The 16,731-nt window shown below is 45.5% G+C and overlaps 1 protein-coding gene across 1 annotated transcript in view; it reads left to right on the top strand.

The window, feature by feature from the left end:
* The window catches only part of glis1b (GLIS family zinc finger 1b), a gene marked incomplete at both ends in the record, with an annotated part of 35,021 nt that overhangs the window by 6,882 nt on the left and 11,408 nt on the right, over nucleotides 1-16,731 (top strand). The window contains 2 exons of the mRNA XM_083672326.1: nucleotides 12,572-12,733; nucleotides 14,372-14,482. Of these exons, the coding sequence (XP_083528452.1) occupies nucleotides 12,572-12,733; nucleotides 14,372-14,482 (273 nt within the window). The remainder of the gene's footprint in view (nucleotides 1-12,571; nucleotides 12,734-14,371; nucleotides 14,483-16,731) is intronic.

Below are 16,731 nucleotides of genomic sequence, written 5' to 3'. Positions count from 1 at the left end.
AGAAATACTTGCATTACTTGCATTGTTTTTTTGTCAGATTTGTTGTGTAACTTTTCTATGAAAGCAATAGTGCCTGAGAGGCCGTGATTTATGGTCAATATTGTCCCTCGGTAGGGGGGTTTCCCGGCTCTCTGCTGCGCGTGTTGCCTAACAACTCCCCCTACCCGTGACAATATATTAACAATAAATCACAGCCTCTCTGGCATTATTGGTTAAATAAGTCACAGTGCAGTCTGTAGCCTCTGTGTACTGGCCTGTCCAGTCAGTACTGCCTGGGTCACAGCAGTACTTGGCGTGTTTGTGATGACAGGTGGTGGGTGGTTGGTGGTAGTGGGCTAAGTTATAGCTACAGCTAGGCTATACTGTACTGGATCTGTTTCTTCTGTGGCATATGGCCAAATAACTGAAATGGTGAGTGACATTTTAAATGTGTATTTTTCGTCAGTCAGTTTAAGTCCTCAAGTGAGGCTTTGAGAGATCTTTAGATGAAGTGTTTTAACCAAAACTGTCACTTACATATAAATAATATTAAATGTAATTTAGATTATCTATCATAGTTTTCTAGGTTATTTACAGTAAATGCCATATTTGGTCTGTTGAAGGGAAACCCCTTTCAATTAAAGACTATATTTTTATCTATGTTTTTTTCTCAAATAGTAGGAAATAAGGACATATTGGTCTTGATAATTTCTCAGAACACATGGAGCCACCCAGGGCACAATGATAAAACACCCCAACGTCACCTGCACACACACACACACACACACACACACACACACACACACACACACACACACACACACACACACACACACACACACTGTAGGAAAATTGGATGCAGGATGACTGACTGGAAAACAGCATAGATCATGGAATTTCCTATTTTTTTTCACTGGTGTGAAACCAGCAAACATATATATATATTTAGATTTATTAGACTGATTTTTGGAAGAGAGCGCAGAAATCCCCTAGATGCAGACGTTGAGACATACAGCAGAGGCCCTTGCCAAGATGGCGTGTGTTTTCAAGGGTAAATGGAGTCTTTTGTGAGCAATCAGCTCAGACGCGGGAGATGAAACGACGAGTACCATTAGCTAATTAAAACTGAGGTTCAGCACATGACCCGACTTTTCCCCTGAACGCTTGCTGAAACCAGAGCTGTCTGGGCACTGGGCGCGGGAGGCGAGTGACGTTGATATTAATGTGTTTGTACCAATGCGAGCCGCTGACACTCCGGCCTGTCTGGACGACTTAGCCGTCGCGATCTTTCAGAGCCCCGCTCTGGCCGGTAGCAGCTACCTGCAATGAAGACGTATGATTCAGAGCTTTAACCTAGAAGGCAAGTCTCAGCCAGAGCGCACAGAGACCCATACAGTACACTTACACACAGTGTACACACACACACACACACACACACACACACACACACACACACACCACACACAAGGGGGAGCTACTCAGAGGCAATAAGAGAGAGAGAGGAGGTTTATTCTACTTGTCAGGAGTGAATGGATAATATGCAGTGTCTTAAGTTCTGCTAGATGGGCCAGACTTTGAAAGCCCAATCACACAGCAGAGAAAATCTACAGCCAGTAATAAAACAGAAGGTTTTGCGCCTTTTCAGTGTCCCCCGTGCCTTGACACATGTACCATTCTCAATGACTTATCGCTGAAGCATGATCACCTAGAATGATTACAGTACAATACAGTATGTATGTGATTCATTCAATGAACCTGTAATGTTGTGCCATTGTGATCGTGTGCCCTCTGTCAGATCCAATGTGTCACTTGGCTGTCTGGGCGTCATGCTAATAGCAGAGAAACCCTGACCATATGTGATACATGTATTAGTATGATGAAACTGCTGGCAGGAGTGGTCTGAGACTGATGTTTTGGCACAGGAATGAAAGGCCTGGAAATAGATGGCTCTTGCTTGTTTTCCTTGTCGAATAGGCCAGGCCAAGTTCTTGTCAGGCCGTAAAAGTTTTCCAGTCAATCTTTTACAGTAATGCAATCCAGTCTCTCTCTCTCTCTCTCTCTCTCTCTCTCTCTCTCTCTCTCTCTCTCCCTCTCTTCCCCTCTCTCTCTGGATCTGGTTCTCCATGCGTAAATGATGCTGTTTTTGGTACCACCCTATCATCACCACCACAACTACAGTACCTCAATATTCTCTTCACATAGTTCTCTAATTCCTTCCATTGCAGCAGCGTCACATAAACATGTTGCGGAGCTACAATGTAGAAGAATGTGAGGACAAGTTAAAGAGACAGTCAAACAGCTACCCTGCTTCCAACTGCGTAACCAGGTATCAAAGCATGGCAGATCTACATGTGATACACCCTAATTACATTTGTCTGGAATGTGATATTTTGACTTTGTAATTTCCTTAACATTTAATCACGGTCTCGTATCAGAAACCTGAGGACCATGGCTGAAAGCGGACAGTACATTGCACAGAGATTGTGTCATAATTGTGTCCTACCCAAGCCCTTAATCAGTTTAACCTCGCCAGCGGGCCAGATCAGTTTACTGATACATATGGAGAGAGGGAGTTGGCCCTGTGCTCACGTTCCGGGCCTCTCTGAGGGAAGAGGGACCCAGGCGTGTGGAGCAGAGACGAGAGGGAGAGGAGAGAGAGGACAGAGAGAGGAGAGAGGGATAGCACTGCTCTACATGAGCCCAGGGATCTCCCTCTGAGGTCATGACACTCATAACACCACATCCACTCAACATATGGACACTAAAATGCTCCCAAACGTTCAACTCTCAACAAGTGACTCTCTGGCCTCTCTGTCACATATGGGACATGGACTTTGTTAGGAACCATTTTGATTGCTGCGGTCACACAGCTAATGAAAGAAAAATGTCTGAGGCAAACCCCTGTTTTCTTGAAATGTCAGACACTAACCTCGGTTTGTGCAGAGACACAATTTGCGCCACAGCATTGATTCCACAAACATTCCTGGGGAACCGCAGTGTGTGAGGCTGGCCTGTTGGGAGTGTGTGTGGACAGTGGTAAATCTCTCAGTAGGCCTAGGTGGGGTTTGTTGAGGTATTGATGTAGCAGGGGGCTGGGTGTCAGTGGGACACGCATCACACACACCCAGAGCCCAGAGCAACATCTGCCTGACCACCGTCACACCTCCTAATAAACAACCAAACAAGAGACACCTTTATAGCTACAGCCCTGGGCTGGACTGTGTCTGCCCCAGGGGCCAGACCACAGCCCAACCCTCCACCCAGCCCAGCCCAGCCCAGCCCAGCCTGGACCAGACTAACTAGACTAGACTAGACCAAGGCCAAACCACAGCAGCCCAGGCCTACGTACAGCACGCCTCCGCCTAACCCAACCCTCCACCCAGCCCAGCTCTCCACCCAGCCCAGCCCGGCCGAGCCCAGCCCAGCCCAACCCAACCCAGCCCAGACCAGCCCAGACCAGACTAGACTAGACTAGACCAAGGCTAGACCACAGCAGCCCAGGCCTACGTACAGTACTAGACTAGACCAGAACAGACCAGGACCCAGTATCTTTGTGGGTCAGGGAGGCACCTACAGTAGTTACTGTATAGCACAGGCACTGGCATTGTGCTTTCTGTGTAATGAAAAATGGACTATTATTTTGTGGTGTGGTGTTATGTTTACATTATACTGTAGTATTTTGTGGCTGCAGTACATTAGGGAGTGCACTTTGAAAGGTAAAAAATTCAATTCAAACTTATGTAATCTCAGAGGGCTTTCTGCCAAGAATTCAGTGTGGTGAATGAAAGTGATTGTGGTATGTATTGTATGTGATGCGTTTTTGGGAGCAGATTTGGAACGCTGGCAGAACATTGCGCACTATAACGCTGACTCACAGCTGGAATTCGGCAGAACCAATTAGAGCTTTTGAACGCTCCCCACCAAAGTGTTCACTCTAGGCCAACAATGCTGTCCATGCTGCCTTCCCTTAGGCTCTGTCTGTTTTCACTGTCAAGATCAGCCTTCATTCTGACCTGCCATCTCTAATGGAACTACTGCACCACGGAGACGTATCATAACTCTCTCCAAGGAGAGACAGAGAGAGAAAGAGAGGAAGATAAAAATAGAGAGAGAGAGAGAGAGGTAGATAAAAATAGAGAGAGAGAGAGAAAGAGAGAGAGAGAGAGGTAGATAAAAATAGAGAGAGAGAGAGAAAGAGAGAGAGAGAGAGGGTTAGATAAAAATATATATATATATAGAGAGAGAGAGAGAAAGAGAGAGAGAGAGGGGTAGATAAATATATATATATATATATATATAGAGAGAGAGAGAGAGAGAGAGAGAGAGAGAGAGAGAGAGAAAGAGATGGAAAGAGAGAGAGGTAGATAAATGTATATATATATATATATATATGGAGAGAGAGGTAGATAAATGTATATATATATATATATATGGAGAGAGAGGTAGATAAAAATAGAGAGAGAGAGAGAGAGAGAGAGGGGGAGAGAGGAATGGCATTGCAGCAATATTACCATCTGGAGATGAACACATCCTCACAGTGGGGCAGTTCTCATCATGACGGCGGTGCTGAGAATGATTCACCTGCTTTCTTCATCGTTAAGATGTCATTGTTTGACTTGCTGGCGCTGGCAAATTTATTTACACCAAAAAATATAGTATATTTAAGACCTTATTTACATTTCCCCCATAGAGTTATACACCCCCAATGATGTTAAACAGTCCCCAAAAAGAATATTCTTCAACTTCAAACATATGTTTCACATTTGATCAGTTCAGCCTTGGAATTAGTTAAATGTAGATGTAAAAGGTTTAAGATGGATTATACCTGGAGCGGTTTGTTTCTGAACAGAATTACAGAATTAAGCCAGGAAAAGAGAGTGGGATAGTTTTGTTTATTTTGACTCATACAGCTTCGTTTTCTGTAATAATGACAATTATTAACAAAGAACGAAGCACGTAGAAACTATCCTTTTAGGTTGCATATGACCCTTTGCAAAGGCAAAATTAAATCAAAATCAGTGTCACAGATGTGCCAAATTATTATTTTAAGTGTATGAAGCCAAAATCTAGATTTGGTCATGCGCAATTTAGTGTACAGATGGAAAATGGATATTGCATATGAAGAAACATTCAGTATCATGATGTAGTCAGCACTCTTTCTGGCTAACAGTGTGAGGCCAGCAAGTGCCAGGCTCAGACTCATATTACTGCTAACATAAACAAGTGTCTGATGAGAAATTTCAGGGAAAATATTCCATAAATATGAAAACGTTTACTGTGGAATACCAATGGACACTGGAACCTCACAATTTGAGCTGTTGGCAGGTTACTTTTGTCCAGAGTAATTGCACAGGAATAGAAAGTGTTTTTTCACTTAAATGAATGTATTTGCGGGTGGCGGCATGGGCAGAGACACAGATTGGTGGTGAACAGAGACTTATTGAATGTGAAAATATAACCACACTCTAAAATGTGAATACAAATAGATGTATTGAAATATGAATTTGTGGAGATCTGCTGAAGTGTGAAAGCAGGGTGGTATAATTGAGCCTTGAGAAGGACTGACACATAGAACGGTGATTGCACATTGATGTATTGCAGCTAGACATATCCCCATTTCTGAAGTGAGGTTGGACCCCCAATCTGAGAGAGAGAGAGAGAGAGAGAGAGAGAGGGAGAGGGGGGAGAGAGAGAGAGAGAGAAAGAGTACATAACAGGATCTTGGCACAGTAACGTCTGAACAAACCAAAGGGCACTGTGGCACCGTGGCACCGTGGCACCGTGGCACTGTGGCATTTCATTTCAGTTGCACCACATGTCTTGGTTCAGCTGGTCTATTACCCAGAAGGTTCTGTGGTTTGGTCCATCTCCAGCAGTGAGTGAGTGATGTCCAACATACTGAACTGTAACTCTGTTTCAGAGGAAATGTTGCGCAAAATGCCCTTTCTCCCTCTCTCCCGCCTCTGCCTGGCGGACTGGTGTTGATCACAATGCCATCTTGACCTATTGTTCAATTTCGCAGGAGTGTTTTCTCTCTGAATATTATGGTGCCTCTGGCGTCAAGGTGTTTGGTTTGGCAGCCTGAGGGGCGTCTGAAATGTTTATTTGTTGTCACGTTGAAGTTAAAGAGTGGCCCAATGTAGGCATGAGCCTTTAGACAGCTGTGTCAACTATCCCTGTATGGACAAGGAATGGTTTGCCAAAAAGTGAAATGGAGAGAGAGAGAGAGAGAGAGAGAGAGAGAGAGAGAAGGGCAGTAGAAGGAGAGATGTGGAGCGGGATGGGGGAAGATGGTTAGGGACCGACTGGAGATGACGCAGGACAGACCAACGTCATCACACTAGTCCCATTCTAAATGACTTGGTGGCCATGCGACAAGTGATCAACTGTTCAATTATACATTGAATTGTGATTGTCTGTCCTGATTGCACATAGGGCACATAGCCATTACTGAAGAGGACTGATAGATAGGTGGTGGAGCCCATCCACGTGTTTAACAGTCCCCATTGTAGGGTTGAAGGAAGAGGAGCTTAGGCCCAGACAGGGGTGTGGAGAGGGGAGAGGCCCAGGGAGAATGGAAGCAGGTGTGAGTGAGAGGTCCAGGACAGATTGAGCCCAGGGTGTCATAGGAGGCTACAGAGCAGGCCCGTCCTAGCGGATACCGTATTGACTCGCAGTAACATCAGTCCAGACGTCGGCTCAAAGCACATATCGTGTTTAGGATTTTCATTGCATCCCGTCCTCTCTCTGTCTTTTTTACGGGGGTTCGAATTACGCAAATAGGTTTATAATTAATGCCTTGATGGTATACTAATGGCCATGGCACCAAGGCTGGGTAATACAGTCTAATTAGCGATTCAAAATAGTTGGAGCAGCTAACCTAAACACACAGGCACTTATCAGAGAGAGTTATAGTAGCCTATCAACAAATGATCATTCACTAAGGAGGAAATTCTACATTGTTTCTCTTATTGACCATAAGTATACTATTATTCCTACACACATTGATGCAACCCATATGCAAGTCCTCTGACTGAACTTTCCCACATACACAAAGATTGATACTGAAATTTCAACCCTTCTGAAACCCTTCCACGTTTTTGCACAAGCGTGAGATAAAAGCTCCAGCTCTGCCCTGAGACATCAAAGACTGCCAAACATCCCTACTACTGTTAGAGCAGTACTGGCCCATGTCTAAACACTGTCCACTCTCATTGGGAAGCATTGATTTGGATGTGGTTGGTCACTTGGCTGAAACTTGACCCCGTTTGTATTGGAAGTTGAGTACATTTCAAAGGCAACCGCTGCACAGTTGGACTGTTTTCATACAGGGGGGGTGGCGCATGTACATGGGTGCATTCGAAAGTTACACATAGACAAGGTGTGCCACTTGAGCAATAGCAGATTTAGATCCTCTGTGGAAAGGTTGGGAGCAGTTTGGGTTCAATGCCAACACTGATGGTGACCAGATAGATACATCCTTATTTAGTTTGCTTCTATGAACTATGAAAGGGAGAGATAAGGACTCTAGCGTGTGTGATCCTGACCCTCCTTTTCTACCCCTCATGAACCCGTAAACCCACAACGCCCGGTTCAGGAGGAAATCACATCTAATGTGATACAGGGCCTCTGAGCTGGTACCCATCTGAGCACAGGCCCCTGAATCGCAGCAGGTTAAGTGTTTCCATGAATGACTCCACCTCGTTCTCGCTGCAGCCAGACTGCCCCTAGAGTAGCGCAACGCCACGCTTCCATAGCAACGGGGGTTCAAATCCATCATACACTTCCTGTTCAATCTCCATCAAAAGGCCAGTTAGAGGAAGAAGCCAGCTGGGCAGTCATTATGTGAGTGGCCTCATTTAGTCATCCTAGGAATGCTTCCTGTTGTACCATCCATATACTTTTTAATCTGCCGCAAACTATGCAGGCATAAGTACAAAATGGCTGTTCAGAACAATTTCTTGAGTCATTTACATGAGTACTTCCTCAACCAATTTATCGGCTGAGCTATCGTGTCGGTCGGCGCTCTGTTCAGCTCCATCTGGACAACAGTCCTGGCTTAGTCACTGCTGTGCTGTGTGTACTCATATATCACCATTCATAAATCAACTCTTCTGAGCATTATGGCTGAGGGGGAAAGATGCAAAAGAAAAACAAAGAGAGTGTGTGTGAATTCATCTCTATCCAGCTTCAAGAAATAAAAAAAAAAAGAAGAAAAATCTGCCTCTATCTTCAAATTAGGGCCCTATTCGCAACAGATGAGCCTGGCTGCTAAAAGGGGTCCCGCTTGGCTGTGGAAATGCTATGTGTAAACTATGTAATGCGAATGTTTTAGCGAAGCTGTGTTTAATTTTGTACCCTGACGAAGTGCATGAGAAACCTGCCTCTCCCTAGCTGTCTCGTTGAATCATATGGATATAATTTCATCCATTTACGTTTTTCTACTCTTTGCTGTGGTTGCCACGGGGCATTTGGAAGCAGGCAGATTAAATGCACATGTTTCTCCCAGCCGCAGCCCGAGAGCTCTGCTCCAGCGTCTCCACCGAACAGATCCTGAAGTGTTGGTGGTTTTCCTCATCGGTCACAGGATAAAAAGGCACCTTGTGATAAACGAACAGTCTTCCAGAAACCTTTTTTCATACATTTGAATAATGCTGAAAAGCAACCAGTTATAACTTATATTCAAGGTTTTATTCGGTGGTGTGTATCTGATTCCCGCAAGAGAACACCACACCTTGCGAGAAAGCACAAGCAATTAAGGAGCCTCGAAGCATTAGCTAAAACCAATCAAAGCAGAAAAACTGGTGGAGCTTGTTAAGCCCTGAGTACTTTAGCTTTTACTGCGGGCCCCTAAACATGAGTAATAGTGGATTTCATGCTAGTTAGCAGCTAAAACATTCTAATTCTATTTCTTCCATCATTAGTCATAGGCCTCCAGTCAAACTGGTGGTCAGGCCAGGCTAGAACTGTTACAGGGTCCTGGGCTCAAAGGATTCCATCATGTCAACAGCAACACTGGAACACAAGAGAGAGAATTACAACTTTATTCAGACAAGAAACACATTGAGGAGAGCCTTTCAGCTGACTGAGGTACATTTCTGAAGTGAACCTTTTGAGGAAACTCTTGTTTAATTTCTCTCTCTCTATCTCTCTCTCTCTCATGCATGAGCTCTCACTCTATCTCTCTCTTTCCCTCTCTCTCTCGCTCTCTCTTTCTCTCTCTCTTTCCCTCTCCATCAGGCTTTCCATCAGAATCCTGTCTGAGATGTCAGCAGAGGTCCCCCCCCCCCCCTCCCCACCAACGTCAAGCAATAACGGGCGGTTTGTTTCGATCATCTCCCCAGTTCTCCAGGCTGCTAACGAGGTCTTTCTGGGAGCGATACACTGCGGCCATTTAGTCACCCAACTGTTTGGGCTTCTCTCTGCCAGTCAGGAGTCATTTCCCATGAAGGCCTCACACCGGCTGCACCTCCAGGTCCGGGCCTGCCGGGCCTATAATCTGTCTGTTGTGATCCGCTCGCTGCCCCTCAACCTTGTCAGAGCCAACTGTCACGGCAATGTTTACAGAGCCGCTGAGCACCCCTTTCAGAGTGAGATGGTGTCAAACGGCGCTCAACCCTGCTGCCCTTCGTGTGGTTATCACCCAGTTTACCTCAGAAGCAGCATTCAGAGGGGAAAGCAAAACATGTTTAAAGCAATTAATATGATTAGTGCCTAAACTGTTTTCCTACATCATATCAAAGGTGCTGAGGAGAGTGAAGCTGTCCTGTGTGGCTTCAGCACCCTGGACCAAGGCCCTCCCACCATCCCTTCCTCCTCCTTCTCCTCCTCCTCTATTTGGCTTTGTCCTCATTCGTTTTTCTGAAAAATAAAAAAAATAATAAATGTTTCTGACATTTTTTGCTCTGCGCAATTTAGCTGTTGGGTTACTTCAGCACTGGAATCTATCCTCCAGTTCTTAAGACTTAAATTCCTGGCTTTGGCCTGAACCCTGCTACTGTAACTCATGAAAGATATCTTTTGGACTGGCAGATTAGTAACACCTTATTCATGCACAGTAAAGGCCTTATGAGTCATACAGTATGTGCATGCCCAGAGGTGGCATTAGGCATTAGGCTCTCAGCAGGCAGGAAAACTTCATGCTTACTGTCTCACTGGCAGACAACTTCTCAGACTAATAGCATAGCTCTACACGATTAGCCGCTTTTCTCCACTGACCCATAACTCTAATTTAGCTTCAAATTTGTATTGCATTAAAGAAAGCAATGAAAGACTGATTATTTCCCTTATACATAAATACACACATTTGGCAAGTCAATAATGGCTGTATTTGTTTTCAAAACTCAAATGTTCAGGACCATATTTCAGGAGTCAGCATGGTCCGTGTCTGTCAGGACTGTATGTATGTATGCCAGTATGGACGGCCTTCTCTCCGGGATTTTATTAAACTCCCCCCCTCCCACCCCCTCTCTCTCCTATACTGTACATTTGATTAGCCTGACTCTAGAATAATACCGCTCCAGTGTGTGTTGTGTGGTCTGACACTTTTAGATGTTTTCCAACCCCTCTGGGCCCAGGCCTGAGCAGACACATTTCTCCACCGTGTATTGATGCAGCAGGGTGGGCCGGTCATCACGGTCGACTGCATATCTCATGACATTGGTGAAATCTACAGTACAGTTAGGATCAGGTGACATCGGCACTCTGTTAAACTGTGTGATGTTTTCTTTGCCCTCTCTGCATTTCAAACAAATGCCTGCACGGCTACTGGTGCTTCAGAGTGTGTGTGTGTGTGTGTGTGTGTGTGTGTGTGTGTGTGTGTGTGTGTGTGTGTGTGTGTGTGTGTGTGTATGGGAAGCTCCTCAAGAGCTAATAAGTGATTATTTTAATCAAATATCTGAACAATGAGACCAGAAGATGCCTCACATATGGAGCAAACAGCAGCTCAAAATCCTTACCAACTCTACAGGGACTGATGTTTTGTGTTGTGATAAGTGGACAGCTTAAAGCACTTATAGAAATACCCTACAGACACATACACACACACACACACACACACACACACACACACACACACACATACACACACACACACACACACACACACACACACACACACACACACACACACACACACATACACAGGGCCCAGGTCATCTGACCCAGCTCTACCATGACAGGCTTAGGTTTCGCCCATATTAAATGGAGCGCTGTGTGAATAGAGGGCCCTGCCTGCGCGTGAATGAAGGAGGCCAGAGATGAGCATTGAGCCCCGATGGGGCTGAAGAAGGGCCATTAGAAGAATGGTGTCTCTCTCTCCTTGGGCGTAACCCGACACCCCCCAGCACCAGGCAGGCTTCACTAAAAGGTCAGGGGACAATAGAGAGCAGCGCCTCCATGTCAGGTTTCAGTGTGCCCAGGCCACAGAGACGACCTTGCTCGCTGGGTCCTCCCTCCACCCCTCCCTCCACCCTTTCCTCCACCACTCCCTACCCTCTCCACCCCTCCCTCCACCACTCCACCTCTCCACCCCTCCACTCCCTCCCTCCAACACCCTCCCCTCCACCCCTCCCCTCCACGCCTCTGGCCCCTGATCGGTGCATAAAGGGCAGGGAGGCAGGGAGGTGGAGCCCTCAGATAGGGTAACAGGTAAGTAATTGTACAGGAAAGAGCCCTGATGCGAGCTCCTCAGTGGCCGAAGGCTCTCATTGTTGTGGTCCATGGCATCCATGGTATTGATGTCAGGCCTAGCGTAGCTGCCGTTAGCCCCCGTGAATAGTTAAGAGGGATTAACAAGCCGGATATTGGTTACTTTGAGGTGTACCCTATACTGTATACAGTGGTCCTCCATACACTAAATGGATGTACAGTTTATACAGTAACATGTCTATGGAGGAGGACGGGGCTCGGGGCTATACTGTCAGCCAGTCAACCATTGTGTTTGTGTTTATCAGAGAGAAGGAGAGGATATGCGAGCAGCCTCATGAATTATGGGTCTGCTAACAAATCTGTGGTGTTCATTGGCTGAGTGGTTAGGATCAAATGGGCTGAGTGGTCAGGATCAGATGAGAATGTTTACAGTTGATACCACTTACCACCCGACTCATGTACACTACCCTCATCTGATATGCTGTGCATTACACCTATTAACTGCCACTCAGCCTCTATTCAGGATTCAGTCAACTGCAGTTTCTGCTGCCCTGTACAGTATATTCATGTGTGGATTCTCGACTCATGTGACAGTATCATTCTGTAGCTAATAAGTCTTTAACAAAGGACTCTAGAAACACAGTGTCATTTTGTAAGTGAGGTCTACCATAACCAGTTCACCATACACTAGTGTCTTAGTTTCCACGGCCCAGTGTGTGTCTTTGGAGGAGCTGTGTGACTGATCTGTAGAAGCCATAGAGGTACATGGATACAGTACCTTCATTGTACCAGTATTTACCATACCCGCTTTTCCTCATATTGATCTACCTCTCTCTCTGTACTTCTCTCCCTCCCTCTCCCTCCGTTTCTATATGTGTGTGTGTGTGTGTGTGTGTGTGTGTGTGTGTGTCTATCCTATTTGTGTGTCTTTCCTCCTCTGCAGTTCGAGGGCTGTAACAAGGCATTCTCCCGTCTAGAGAATCTGAAGATCCACCTGCGCAGCCACACTGGAGAGAAGCCCTATCTGTGCCAGCACCCCGGCTGCCAGAAAGCTTTCAGCAACTCCAGCGACCGGGCCAAGCACCAGCGCACCCACCTGGACACGGTCAGGACACGCAGACAACCTCCACTCTAACCTCCCACTGCTTCTCTACTGTAGATCAGGACCATGGGGGGGAAACAGTCAGGGGGTGATTTGCATGTTGATACCCTGTTGTCCTAGAAATAGTAGGCTGGACGAGGTTCACTTCTAGACATCCCTAAAACGTTGCCCTTGCTGATTAGAGTGTGTGTGTGTCTGTGGTGTGGACATGTCTTTGAATAGTAGCATCCAAAGGTTTTGTTTGGAACATTTCCCCTCTCTACACTGCCACCAGCCACACCAGCGCCCATTTCCAAGCCTCAAAGTCCATTTCCATCTCTTGACAGTATTACAGTTCAATTTGTAAAACGTCAGTCAGTGGCATTCTCACTCATTCCACACTTACTGTAACAGAAACCACGCCTGACACACTACAGATCATTAAGAGATCAGTTCCATTAGTGAGACCCACAGCATGTGAAATACCCGCCTTTCTCCAGAGCAGTTTAGACAGGGCCTTGCCTGTACTCTCTCTCTGCTGTGGAAGGGGAAAGGAAGGGAAAGCCTGAGTCAGTCGCAACTCACGCTTGTCTCAGTTTCTCCTCCAACGTCCCACTTTATCGTCCACCCAGCCACCCAGGCTCACTACCGTCCTGACATCGCCAATTAAGCCTCCGGACCCTAGACGCTGATGGCCTCGCATTAACGCCCCGCCGAAAGCTTCATTCTACCGCCAGCCGCTCTGCCAAACGCACTTTGGGGAAAAATCATTTTCAACTGTAATGATATTTATACTAGACAGAAGTGTGTTTTTTTTCTCGCGCTCTTTTCTCCACTGGCTGGGTCTGTGTTGGGTGTGTTGCTTAGCAAAACAAACATGGCAGAGATGAGGGGCACTGAGAGCTGCTTGTAATAACAATGTGCTATTTACAGAAAAGGCAAAGGTAGGAACGGAGAGCTAATAAAGACTGTATCCCATTTCACTTTAATGACCACCTTATATTCCTATGTAGAAAAACACTGGGCTACATGCAGCATTTGCTTCCTTAATGAGAGGGAAGGTGAAACGATGAGGAATTCATGTCAATGACAGTGCAGTCATTTGACAGATGACATCATTGTTACACTGGTCTAAACCAAACCACTAGAGAGGGAGACTACTTTAGTCTGGGTCATATTTAGAGACCTGCACCACATCTTTTGGTGCACCTGTGTTAAAAATAGCCACATTTTGGAGAAGTTTAAACACTAGAAAAAGCAAGTGACCTTGATGTTCTTTCTGAAAAATGTAACTCTTTGTCATTCCTCTTTTTCTTCTTCCTTCTCCATCTCTCTCTCTCTCTCTCTCTCTCTCTCTCTCTCTCTCTCTCTCTCTCTCTCTCTCTCTCTCTCTTCTGTACTGTGAGTTCCCAGCTGACAGGTAGGAGTCTATCTTGGCTTTCTTCTGTCATTGCTTTCTCTTACTCTGCCAGCCTCACAATGTATCACATATTTTTGCATATTCTTTATTATTACTCTTTTTTCAGTCATATTCTCGTCAAATCATGCTTTACTGTTCAGTTATTGCGTGGTTGATTGTGGGCACTGCATGGCACTGCATCATAAAGTATCATTACATTGTCATTATACATTGTCATTACATGTCTGTTCTGTCCTCTGTAGAAACCCTATGCGTGTCAGATCCCTGGCTGCACCAAGCGCTACACAGACCCCAGCTCCCTACGCAAACATGTCAAGATCCACTCGGCCAAAGAGCAACAGGTGCGTAGGAAGGTAAGACACCCAGAGAGAGTGAGAGAACCAGACTAAGGATGAGATCTTTTGCCTTTGTTCTATACTGTACTGTACATCTTTTGACCACTGGTGGTCAACTCACAGCATGTTATGCTTCTTATAGATCTTGTTAGGCCATTGCAAATCAGTGAAGGCTGGTAGAGGTAGACATTGGAGGATGCATTGTAATGCATGGAATGGAATGAGGAATGATATCAAACACACGTTTGATACCATTCCTCATTCTATTCCATGCATTACAATGAGCCCATCCTTTGACTTCTACCTCAACCAGCCTCCACTGTTGCAAATGTACCAGTAGGTGTCATTCTTCCTGGTCTGATGCTTATTCTTCACAGCTCCATGCAGTTGGTTTAATTTACAAGGGCTTTGAAAATCATTTCCCTGACAATAGATCAGGTTTGACCACATTTCATCGTGTTCATGGTCAAAAGCACATTCTTCACTGCTCGAGGTCGGTAAATACGGAGAGCATGAAGAGAATGGTCTCATTGTTGTTGAAGGGGCTGGATGGTGGCAGGCTGGATGATGTGTTTCTTTGCTTAGCGCGGTAAAACAGAAACACATGTGGGATTGTACCATTGTTAATAAGCTGTAGAGTAGAATACCCCAGTGGCCAGATGTTGTGGACAAATGTCAAACAAACCCTCTCACTCCATCTCAGAGTTAAAGTTGAAGAAAAAGTCTGTTATAGCGTCATATTGTGAAAGGCAGAAACACAATTCGGTTTTATGAATAGTTGCAAGACGTTCATAATGAATTGTCTCCAAGACAACATGTCCAACTGCAAGACACACTTACACACTTATCTGAGTGTTCTTTGATGATTGCAGTGACTACTTATGAAACATGATTGAATCTAAATTCAAGTTCTCAGATATCAAAAATTCCACAAAGCTTCTAAAATGATAAAATGATCAACTCAAATATTCATCCAGACTTGCCACTCTGGGCCACCATTGTGAATGAATTTTGTTGGAATCGTGCTGTCATGTTCATCCTGAAGGATGTTAGTGAGGTAGAACACACCTCCAGCCACACCTCCTACCACACATCCAACCTTTCTCCATGGGCTTAATTGTCTGGATGGATGGATGGATGGATGGATGGATGGATGGATGGATGGTTGGACAGAGGAATGGATGGAAGGGTGGGTGGGTGGATACTGTAAATGGATGGACAGATGGATGGATGGATGGATGGATTGACAGATGGATTGACAGATGGATGAATGGATGGAGTTATTGTCCAGATCCCTCCCTCTCCTGGCTCAAATAAGGGCTGTCTGTGGTAGCAAGGCTCTGAGCCCCTGAGCTGTCTGTGGTAGAAAGGTTCCTCTCATGCTCTGTGGTGAGATGTCACCAGTAACTGATGCACTTCTTTATTAAAGACGGTCGTGCTTGTGGGCTCAGGCCAGTGTATACAGAAGGGCCTTTATCCCACACATACCCCTGCTGTTCTGTCAGCTATTACTGGCAAGACCAGAGCATTACTGCACCAGTACACTGGAGAGAGCATTACATTACAGTTTTAGAGGATGCCAAGATGCTAATATTAAGTGACTGAATGTCAGCTTAGTTAGTTAAGTGTCGTCTAGTTTGTACAGGGATCAAACGCAGCTAACTAGGCTCCTACTGTATACTGGAGACCTGGGTGAAGGAGGTACAGCAGTACCTCAGCCATACAGACTAGCGACTGTCCCAACCCCAACACCAGACAAGAGCACCCCGTTGCCTTAAAATTCCTTTACCTTCTCCCTTCCACAGAAAGTCTGGTATTTAGTATGACAATCCCTGTCCTGACATTACGGCAGGCTTTGAAGGTAAATCTACAGAGGGAAGGGAAGACATGGTTGTTAGTATTCCTGTACTGGTGTGTACTTCATCCTACTATAACATTTTATAACAGGGGAAATCCACTTCACTGATCTATAGAGCAGGAGGAACCCATTTCACTGATCTATGCAACAGACATCCCATCATTCCAACTGACTAAGATAGATCTCCTTGAGGCCACTGCTCCACATGAATTGTGATAGATTGGCAGAGAGAGAGATCTATTTGGCTCTAAGTGGGGATACTAGATATCCACCCATACCTCCAAAGCCAATGTATGACGCAAAGGAAAGCCATATCATTTTTGTTCTGTAAATGCAAAACTGACTGAACCCGTCCTCCGATTTCTATCTCCACTTGTACAGTATCAATGTTTTGGGACAACTCCATACT

Source organism: Argentina silus, assembly GCF_951799395.1.
Source record: "Argentina silus genome assembly, chromosome: 6".
Lineage (NCBI taxonomy): Eukaryota > Metazoa > Chordata > Actinopteri > Argentiniformes > Argentinidae > Argentina > Argentina silus.
Note: the sequence above shows the minus strand (reverse complement) of the source record. Positions and strands in the feature narration are given on the sequence as shown.